Below are 11,886 nucleotides of genomic sequence, written 5' to 3'. Positions count from 1 at the left end.
AATCGTTAGTTCGTTGTGAATTATAGCGTTTGTTTAATTTATAGCGTGACTATGGAAATTAAGTGTATTGCAAAGTTGTATTGAGAAAGAACAAACTAGTTTTATTTAAGAAAGGACTTATATCGCTAAAGTTTCTTCGGAAAGAATTTTTACGGAAAATTAATAAACGAACAGAGACGTAACAATATCTTTTTTTTTTGTATAAAGTACTTCAGGAATAATAGTGCACAATCCGAAAATGTCATCATACTTACAATGCTTATTTAAATTTCCTTGATTACAAATTTATAAAATTTAAATCAAAACCGAAAATCAATAAAAAAACTTATGATTATTTCGATTTTCCTTAATTCATTTGGAAAACAAGTTTTCTTTTCTGTGTTTTTGGTCAGAAGTAAGAAAACTATGTTAATACTCAGAACAATTTACAAATCTTATTTTTGACAAATTCTTTTGTGATATATCTAAATACTTACTAATTAAATTATGCATCTGAAAATTCTACATATATTATTACAAAGTTTCTGTCAAAAGGTAGCGTAACAGTTTTGTTTTCGTACGAATTTGCCAACATGGATGTATCGAGTTCTTCAACTATGTTAGAAAACGACCAAGAGAATGATCATTCTGATATTTTATACGAACTTCTTATTTTTGCAGAATGGCAACAGGATCCAGAAGTATTGGTAAGATATTTAATTATTGGAGTTATTCTGCAAGTAGCTAATGCTAATACTATTACTCAGTAGCAATACATTAAAAGTTGATGCAGCTAAAATTAAAAAAACAACAACTTTAGTTTAACTTTAAAGTTTAAACAACCATCACACATGCAGCTAAGCAGGTAACTAAATAATCTGATTTCATATTCTATTTCTAATAACTGTCGCGATCCTACAGAACCTCGTTAGGAACCATTAATTTAAAACTATATATAATAAAAGTGAACAACGTCAAGAACTGAAGAAACTTTAATTTAAATGTATTATGTGAATATGTGAAATAAACCGATAAATTTGTTTTTGAAACGTTTTTTTTTTAATTTGGTAATACATTTGAAATACATATGAAAGCAACCTAAAGGTATATTAGTATTAATATTATGGACCAAGATCCATTACCATCAAGAAATACAAAATCTGTAATTTGTAAGGAGACATTGTAACTATTAAGAAGCTGTATTTGTTGCTGCAGTGCATATACATTGTAGAAAATTTGGCATGGGATATTGACTGCAAACTTACTGCATTGTGTTTACTTTATATTAGCTTACATATAGCATAAGAACATATATGCATTAGCCTTTCTAGTGAGGATCACAGGCTGTGGGAGCTTTAGCTCAGAGTTCCCAGACAGCTATTCCAGGGGATAAATAGGATAAATGTGTGAGATTTCTTTATGCTGTATTCTGAAGACAATGGGAGGGGAGAACATTAGTTAAAGATTTGGAAAAAAGGCACTCTATATTCTATATAAGCAAGTTTTATTTTTTAACAGGATGATTAGTTTATGGAATGAGTTGCTATCAGCAGTAGGGGAGGCTTACAATTTACAAGAATTTAAGGGAGTAACTGATGATTTATTGAAAAATATGGGGGTCTTGGGTTAAAAGACTGTGAACTATGAGAGTTTTTTAAATAACAACAAGAACTATAGAGAAAAGAACATAAACAGAGAAGAGAGGAAGAAAAGCAAATAGAAAGAGAGAGAGAGGAGAGACTAGAAATAGAGAGAATAAGAGCACAAACTGAGATTGCAAAGCTCACCCAACTAAAGGAAGAAGGACACAAGAATGACAACGGGGTCAGGGCTACCTGACCCAAGCTGTCCAAACCTGATGAACAGAAAGATGAGATAGATGATTTTCTGGAGAGATATGAAAGCTTCTCTAAAGTCTGAACTGGGACTAAGGCAACTAGGCAGTCTGTCTCAGCCCATTCTCTTAGGAAAATGCCTAGAAGTATATGCAGGCATAATGTCAAAAGATGTCATGGATTATGACAAGTTAACAGAGGCTTTACTGAAACAATATGAACTTGAAGAAGTTTTTCACTGGAAGTTCAGAGAAGTCAAACCTGATACTGTAGAAACTGTATTTCAGTTTGTGGCATGTCCACGGCGATACTTCACAAGATGGACTGGCATGGACAAATGTGACAATAGTTTTGAGGGACTGGTAGACCTATTAGTATGTGAACAGTTCATGATCACATATTCAACTGACATGTCACTGTACCTAAACGAGAGAGCACTAAAAGATGTGGAGGAGATGATCAAGTTGACAGAACAGTATATGGAAGTCCATGGAGGGAGAACAATTGGCAAGCCCAAAAATATCCAGTTAAATTCGAAACCATTGAGGGCTGACCAGAAGCAAGAGTCTACCAAAAATGATAGGAGGTTGATAAACAGAAGGGAGAATAGATGCTATGTTTGTTATAAAATGGGACAATTGCAAAGGAGTGCAAGTCCGTTACCATTAAGCAACAGGAGAAAATTCAACATAAAGCAGCTGGAGCTATTTACAAAGACAGTACTGGTAAGGAACAAGAAAAGAGTGACTGGCATTATGGACACTACTGCCAAAAGAAACAGAATCAAGAAAACACGTCAGATTCATCACAAGAAGGAAGTGCCAGTTACATGATTGATCAGTGCATGACTAAAGATGAGCTCAGGTTAGTAAATGGATCAGTAGTAATCAGAGCATGTTACAAATATTGAGAAGTGCTAACAAATTATAATATTCCAATATGTGAAGGCTATGTTGGGGACAAGAAAGTGAATGTTCTGTGAGACACTGAGTGTAGTAGTGAAGCAGTGAGAACCAATCTAGTATCTGATGATCAGATCACAGGCAAGGTTCACCTGTGTGTGCTAATTGATGGGACAATGAGAAAGTTTCCCATAGCATATATAAAGATGGATACTCCATATTATGTAGGAGACCTGAGGCCATGTGTATCAAGGAACCAATACATGACTTGGTGATAAGAAACATAACTGATAGTAAACATTTGAAGGAAGTACAGAAGAAAGGCCCTTCACCACAGAAACTTTGGGACAGTGCCCTAGAGGAAGTCAAGCACAGGACAAAGAGGAAAGAGACTTTCAGAATAGAGGACTGGAAAGGAGTATTGAACTAGACCTATCAAAAGAGTTTTACTGGGAAAGCCAAACCCAAAGATAGTCAGAAAGACTTCTATAACAAGAAGGCCAAGGGTCGATGTTTCAATGTCAGACAGAAGGTTTTATTTCTGCTACCCATAGTCAACAACAAATTCATCCTGCAGTGGAAAGGACCTTTCACAGAACAGGAAGTGATCCACAGAATGCACTCTAAACTGAAAGTTGATGGAACAACCATGGTCTACCATGCCAGTCTATTGAAGAGATACTTTGAGAGAGACCTTATGGATGCAGCCATTGATGTACATATGGACATGGCAGGTGTGGTTGTCATTAAAGCAGAATCTGAAGACATTGACTTTGTCTTAGATAATAAGGACCTACTAGGCCTAAGAGCATTGGGTGGAGATGAGATGTACAAGGACATCAGTGTAAGTAAAGAACTGACTAGTAAGAAGAAGAAGAAAGAGGAACAAGATCTACTGTGCCAATATACAGATAGATCAGGAAAGACAGACCTCAGGCAACACAAGGTCAAGGTGAAGACAAGGAATCCAATCAAGGAGAAGCCCTACTGGAGACCCTACACAAAGAGAGGCAGACAAAGGAACTGTAAATGTTGGTGTAGATTATATAAGAAGACTTAGTAAATGAGCTGGAAACAGTATTTATATATATAGTGAAAAAAAATTGTAAATATTTCTCTTAAATAGGGGCTTATTGTCAGATATAAAAAACTGTTTAGTATATGTAGTATTATTAATTAACTAATTTTGTGTTTGTTATTCATTGATGTTAAGGCTATCAAATGTTGTGTTTGCAATCCATTGATATCGAGATTATAGAGATTTCTTGAAGCCTGAGTGATAGACATAAAAATAGCTGCAACCAGATGAGTGGAAAGAGAGAGAGAGTAAAAGTAACATCACGGAAAGAGAATTTTGGTGAAAGAAAAGTTAGAAAATGCAAAGTTAACTGTCATAGGAGTGAGAGTCCTAATGGTTAATATGTTAGAGTGAGATCAACAGTTTGAAAAAGATAAGGAGAATAATTTGTCTTGTCAAAGAGTGTTCTAAGCTAATTGAAGCTGCCTGTGTAGACTTTGATGAAAAAGCAGATGATTATTTGGAAGTATGAAAATGCAGACATTTATTGGAAGTTTAGGATACAACTGTGGTTAACTGTCACAGGAGTGAAAGGCCTAATGTTAGAATGAGATCAATAGTTTGAAAGAGATAAGGAGAATAACTTGTCTTGTCAAAAGGTGTTCTTTAGCTAATTTGAGCTGACTGTGTGGACTTTGAAAAGTAGATAATTATATGGAAGTATGAAAATGCAGACGATTATTGGAAGTTCAGGATACAACTGCGGTAACTCATGTGACAGTGTAAGTGAATTATATACGGATACTTTTGCAATCAGAATAGAGAAAAATAGTTTGGCTTGTCAACTGAATTCTAAAGCAAGTGAATAAGCCTAAGTGGACTTTTGACAAGAAGAAGAGAACTGTATAGTGTTTAAGATACAACTATGATCTCTATAGTGTAAAGAAATTTGTATATAGGTTCAACTTGTTTCTAATATATGGATTATTGTAAAAACATGAGGAGTTTGTGCTGTTCGTTTATTGTAGAATTTTTCGTTAACAAGTTGCAGACACCTACTGTAGAAGAATCCTTAGCTCAACACACCCATATACTTACGTTAATATATACCACTAAAAAGTAAGTTTCTGACAAAGTCTTTCAGTGGTGTACCTTCTACCACACCTGAAGGTAAAATACTTCATAGGCTATATATGTTGTTAGAAAAGCAACACTGCCTTAACTAGTTGAGTCTTTTTTCTGTATTTTCAGCTTGTTTCTTCTAATCTTACTGCCTACAGAGTGTTTTTTATGGAAAATATCATCTGGATTTTAGGAGTCCAAAACTACCAGTCTTAAAAACTTCATTTACACTTCTCTGAGCCCTTATCTCATCCAGAGAATGTATTTAAACTTATTCTAATATGTTAACCTCTCCAAACTTGGTATCATTTTAGTATAGTAGCCCCTTTCTAAACCCTCCTAAAAAAGTCGGCATCCTTTCACAAATAAGATGACCAAAATTGACTGTATTACAAATGAGGATTAATCAGGCCCTTGTAGAGTAAAATCCCAATAAAAGTCTTATTACTAGCTAATGTACATTGTCAACAAGCTTGAGAAGCACTTAAAATCAGAGTTACATACATTTCCAATCACCAACTCTGAAAGGAAACAAATATTCATCAACAACAAAAAATATACATAACTTACACTTCACTCAATTTATACAGCTACAAACATTTGGTTCCTGCACTTGCAGGAAGAAGATGTTAGTAGAGAATTGTCCTTATGGAAGGTTGCTGAAAATATACTTGATGTTGACCAGAAAGAAGTACTGTCTGACATGGCCCAGTGCAGAAGTAAGAAAAAATCTGTGGGAAAACCAGTTGTGTGGAAATATCTGAAAAGTAATAAGAGTGCTAACTAATGATAATCAGAGAGTGTCTACTCTGATGTAGTAGAATAACATTATAGTTGTCAGTAATCTCAGCATCCTTGTCTTTTGCAGAAACTATTTTGTATTTTAATATGGTTGGTTTTGTGCTCTTTAAAAAGTGCAAGTAAAAACTTAGTTCAATTTTGTCATCTAAAGACTCTATTAACTTGAAATGCATTAAGAGTTAATAAGTATTTCACTTGATTGTGAATTAATTCCCTATGGAACAAGTAACATATAAAATAAAGGAGCAACAATCCATACATTTGGATCTTTGTTCTATACACTGTACATGCACAGTATGAACACGCAATGTAATTTATTAATTTAATTACTTTTTAACTTTTACTGATACACTTTGGTTGTACATATTGTACTTCAATGTATGATGATTAGCAACGTAAAAATTACTAATGGGGTTGATTTAGACCCCATGGATTCTTTAAATACATTTTCCTAAACTATTTATTAACCAAATTGCTTGTGAGTGTATGACTTTGTTGGTTACAAAGCCTCTAGTAACATATGAATAAAAAATACCATTAATATTGAAGTTGATATTACTAATCACTTCTAGGATCCACTATTTATTGTATGTAGAAAAAGTGGTTTCTCCCAAAGTTTTGGGATTTCTTGACATAAAATGTAACAAAACAAAAACATAAAATTATACAATGTGATACATTGGATCCCACTAAAAGCGAAAAGTATAAAAAAAAAAACAGGTTGAGGCTTAGTAACAAAATGTATTTCATAAAAGTATAATCTTTTAACTTTACATTTAATACTGTAGTGAATAATGTGTTTGAAATTATTACGAAAAGAAATAAAGAAGTATTAAAGCTGGTGTCTGAGAAATTAATGCATAGTGTAGGACTGGATAACATGTATGTACTGTAAATGTTCAGTGATAATAATTATACCTGTAATTCCAGATATCTTAACCCTTTCGAGATGGGTCATGGGTGAAAGGCCATGTCATCTTGTTTGTTGACTTGCATTCAAACTACTATTGAACTACTGTTTCATGAATTTATATCAATAATTTTGGTATCAAACTGTAGATTATAATTTAAATATAGTACTTTTCATTACTTAATTTCTTAATTTAAAAGTTAATATTCAAAAAACACAAATAAACATTGATTTTTGGGTGTCATGTGGTATGTTGAATGCAGCACTGGTTCAAGTTAGATGTTTGTGAAGTTAAAATAGTAAGTTTATAGTTTCAAATGAATTAGAAACTCAAATTACCAATATTGACAAGCTAGAATATAAAATAAAAAGCTCTTATCTTTTCTATTTGCTAAGATATTGCTCGTGTAATAAATCAAATATTATTTACACTTATTTCTATATGTGACATGAATAACTAATTGGAATCTCAGAATGTTCCCCTAGTGGCTTTCTCAACCATTTTAAAGGACTTGGCACCATTTCTTTGTTTTGAACCAATATTTCAATGAGATAGGGTGTGTCTTTAGTCTGCTCTAAATTTCATATTTTTTTAGACTAAGATACATCTTAGTTACTATGTTTGATAAGTTATAGTAGAATTCTGTGGTACTGATGTAGTAATTTATGATTTTTTAGTTATACAAATGTATATGTAAAACCTAAAACAATTACTTTGTTTCATATCCTCCACGTGCAAAATTTTTAAAGGTTTAGCAAAGGTCGTAACTAGAAGAGATAATTGTTTGCTTTACTTCTTTATTTACTGTTCTATGTTTTCTATGGTATTAATGTAGTAATTTATGATCTTTTAGTTATTCAAATGTATATATAAAACCTAAATAATTATTTTGTTGCATATCCTCTACGTGCAATTTATTAAAGGTTTAGCAACCTACATCAAGCAGCAACCGAGTACAAAGGTCGTAACTAGAAGAGGTTATTGATTGCTTTACTTCTTTAGTTACTGTTTTTAAGAAAAATAAGTTTAAGAACTTATTTCAATATAGCAAAAATCTATATACATATATAATGTATAATAATTGAAATGTGACTGTATTTTACAAAATACTAGTCTACTAAAACACAGCCAAGACAAATTACTTTGTACAAACCAAAAGTCAGTGTTATGTTATTTGATGCAGTAATATGAGTGCATGTGAACCACATCATTGTAACTTCTGTATTGTTAGCCAGGCATGGCTGAAAGATCAATATAATAAAGTAATAAATATGTATAATGTTATGAGATTTAAGCTATTCAGTCTAAACATTTATGTTTTCATCTCTAGCATGAAAGGGGCATAATTTATATTTATTTCCTAATCTTTTATGGTGGTTGCGAGATCAGTAAAATTCTACTGAACCCGTACAGAGATTTATTACTGAAAATAACAGATAAAAGATAAAGTTTTTCTACAGAAATGTTTGATAACTATGTGGACATTATAGAAATTTTGCATGTGAAAATTGAAAATCTTCTGATGCATAAAAGTATTTTTAATCTTAAGATGAATATTACTTTGCATGATAGATAGGCAAATTGCAAAAAGGAAAAAAAAGGCATGAGAAAAACATTGCTTTACAAATCTTAATTCTTAATAAAAAAAATTGATATTGAAAGCATTGTAATGTTTACTGATAATCTGCCATATTTCATTAACATTCACTTACTAATTTAAAAGTTATAGCATTAAAACTATAGCAAGCACAAAATGTTTACGAGGTTGGTCTCAGGGACTGAGACTGTGCTGAAAGAGTTAAATAACTTTATTTCTCTTTTTCGTAGGGTAAAGCTGGACAAGATAAGAATGAAGACAAGCAGATCAGAGGTAAGCCTCATGGTTTATATAATCAGATATTGACACCAAATTGCAAATCTTTTATACATATGTTAAAAAGCAGCATTTATCAACCCATCTGTTGAGACCCAAAATTTAGTCATAAGAATGTGTGAAAAGGTTGTACTGACTTTGAAAATAGATAGTAATTTGTTTATTTATTTAGTAAGCCAGATTTTTTTTGCACTGAAGCTGTTGACTGGGTCAAGACTGACTCTCAATGTTTACAAATAGTTCCTGAACCTAAAAATGTTGAAAACCACAAACTTGAGGCCCATGTGATAGTCAAGAGGAATGTTTCAAATTCTTATTATTTTTATTTGCAATAAAAGGAAAATATATTATGTTAAGGGGTTTCTTTTGTTTGTTTATACATACATTTACTTGTATGTTTTACACAATTTTCTCTGAACATTTTATCTAAATATTTGTTTGCTCCCAAATTTATTAGAGCTATAGCTAATTTTAAGTGAGATTTTCTGTTATTAGTAATTTGTACACTTTAGTAATGTATTTTTATTTCTCAAATTGTGTTTTATACAGAAAATTTAATTTTATAACTTTCTTTTCAAAGACTGTAAATAATTCTCAATAGCTTGTGTTTAGGAAATGAAATGATAATGAAGCTAAACCAAATGTAATCACAGATCAAAGAATCTATATGTTCTTATGTTGTGCATGACTTCTATATTGTAACTCTAAAGGAAAGCAGTTTTTAGTTACAAATTTCATTTTTTTAATAATGGTATTTTTTGTAAATATTTTGGAATTTATTCGTATAAGATTTTTTTTCTTCATAGTGCACTTTTTCTCAGTTTCAGTTAACTTCTAATAGTTTTCATTAAAATGTAGTTCAAAATATTTATTTTGAAAGATTTTTAGTTTCATAAATTAAACAACTTATTCTTAAGTGAAACAAGATTTGATTCTTTGTGGGTAGTAAGTATACCTAAAAACTTAATCTTATTTCGGTTATAATTTTTTTCAGCAGGTTTATGGAGCTGGATAGGTTCATGGACAAAGTCTCCAATCATGCCTGCTACTCTAGAGAATTTGAATAGCCACCAAATGGCATGGCAGTTTGCTGTGGGAGGGTAAAAATCTGTTTAATATCTATTTTAAAAAGAAAAGTAATATTTTTTCAAGAGCTTAACACAAAGCAAATAATAGGATAAAAGTAAATATATAATTTGCTAGCTATATTCTTTAACCCTTTCGCAACAGGTCACGTGTCAAAGGCCATGTCATTGCGTTTGTTGACTTGCATTTAAAATTTCATTGAACTAATATTTTAAGAACTTATGTCAATAAGTTTGGTATCAAATTGTAGATTATGATTCAAATTTTAGTACTATTTATGTATTACTCAATTTCTTAATTTACAAGTAAATATTAAAAAAACACAGCTAAACATCGATTTTTGTGTGTCATGTGGTATGTTGAATGCAGCACTGGTTCAAATTAGATTTTATGATGTCAAAATACAAAGTCTATAGTTTCATACGAATTAGGAACTCAAACTACCAATATTGACAAGCTAGAATATGAAATAAGAACCTCTTATCTTTCCTATTTGCTAAGATATTGCTCATGTACTGAATCAAACATAGTGGTTCCCCACCCACCTCTCTCCATTTTTGGAAATGCTCCTTTATATATACACTTACTTCTATATAGGACATGAATGACCAATTGAAAGCTCATAATGTTATTGTGTTAATCTCATTCTTTTCACACAAGATTTCAAATGATAAGGTAAGTCTTTAGTGAGATCAAAATTTCATATTTTTTAGACCCAAATATAGCTTAGTTACTACACTTGATAAATTGTAGTGTAATTCTGTGGTATCAATATAGTAGCTTATGATTTTTTTTTATATTTCAAATGTATATATAAAACCTAAAAAAAATTTTCATTTCACATCCTCCACTTAGGAAATTTCATAATGTCACTGTATTTTACAAAATACTTGTCCACTAAAACACTGCCAAGACAGGTCATTTTGTAAAGACTAAAGGTCAGTTTTATATTATTGGATACGGTATCATGAGTGCTGCATCACTGTAACTTCTGTATTGTTAGCCAGGCATGGCTGGAAGGTCAATATATTAAAAATAATAAATATATATAAATGTATAATATTATGAGATTTAAGCTATTTAGACTAAACATTTGTGTTTTTGTATTACAATCTGTAGTCATTGTAGAATGAAAAAAGTATAATTTATATTTATTTACTAATTCTTTTTGGTGGTTACGAGGTCGGTCAAATTGACAGACGTCATAGAGTTAGGGTAGAGAAAATAACATAAAAAATATAAATTTTTACTGAAAATAAACATTTGAAATGTATTTGGGAGGTTTTAGAGATCACACAAATAATATTTGAGATTTTGGGACAGACAATTAGCACTTGGACCGGTAAAGAAACAGACTATATTTTCACAAACAAATCTCTAATGAAAATACTTCATTAAATAATCAACTTTTTTTTATGTGTGAAAGACTTGTAATCTTTACTAAAAGTCTACCAAATTTTGTGAAGATAACTTACTGCGTTAAAAGTTATAGTATAAATACTTAACTCGTGTATATTATACTAAGCCAGTCTTGAAAGGGTTAATACAGTTAATTCACAAATGGGAATTTAAGAGGCTTAAAATGACTAGGTTATTAAGATTTGTTTTTACAAAAAGAAACAAAAAATGTTTTGATGTTTAACCCTGTATATTTGGGAGGATCAAAGTGCACATGTCATGATCATTTTTACAGTTATATTCAAAATTTATCATCTTATTATTAATGTATGTCAATGAAGTTTTAAACAAAATGTAGTTTACAATTCAAATCTTTACATTATCTAAATTTGAATTTCATAGTTAGAAAAGAAAAGATTTAAATAACTCCTTAGTCTTCACTTCTATGTGTCATGTGACACATCTTGCATTCTGAATTCACACTGAATTTTCTATGGATTTTATAGCATAGATAGCTTTCATGTAGCTTTGCACGAAATTCAAAAACAGTTAGAAACAAAAACTTTTGATAGTGCAAGACCAGAACCTTGAACTTGAACCTCTTACTTTCTTGATTTGGTAAGATATCAATAAATTTGTCAAACCCATAAGAGAGGATTGCCTTATCTTACCACAGTACAGGGCAGTTTTCTAAACTATATTTGCTTATTTGATGGAAATGTTTATAACCAATAGAAAGAAAATTTTACCTCCATAAGTCTTATTACTATTCTTTCATTTTGGCATTAGATTCTTTGCATGTTGTTGTTGTTGTTCAGCTCTGAGAAGCTAACAAAAGTTTTTTAACCAACTTATAACATAGTTATAAATCCAGTTAAATTAGGGTAATTGTGGAACACACTATTCTAGTGCCTTATATTTTTTTTTCTAAAATGCACATCTGGAAGCTACATGAATTATA

The 11,886-nt window shown here is 31.2% G+C and overlaps 1 protein-coding gene across 1 annotated transcript in view; it reads left to right on the top strand.

The window, feature by feature from the left end:
* Window positions 1-560: 560 nt before the first annotated feature.
* LOC106469360 (neuroblastoma-amplified sequence-like) overlaps window positions 561-11,886 on the top strand; it is a gene marked incomplete at its 3' end in the record, with an annotated part of 45,446 nt that continues 34,120 nt past the window's right edge. The window contains exons 1-3 of the mRNA XM_022397855.1: window positions 561-686; window positions 8,396-8,438; window positions 9,439-9,541. Coding sequence (XP_022253563.1) covers window positions 573-686; window positions 8,396-8,438; window positions 9,439-9,541 — 260 coding nt within the window. The remainder of the gene's footprint in view (window positions 687-8,395; window positions 8,439-9,438; window positions 9,542-11,886) is intronic.

This window comes from Limulus polyphemus, unplaced genomic scaffold, assembly GCF_000517525.1.
Source record: "Limulus polyphemus unplaced genomic scaffold, Limulus_polyphemus-2.1.2 Scaffold3446, whole genome shotgun sequence".
NCBI lineage: Eukaryota > Metazoa > Arthropoda > Merostomata > Xiphosura > Limulidae > Limulus > Limulus polyphemus.
This window is presented reverse-complemented; position numbering and strand designations above follow the sequence as displayed.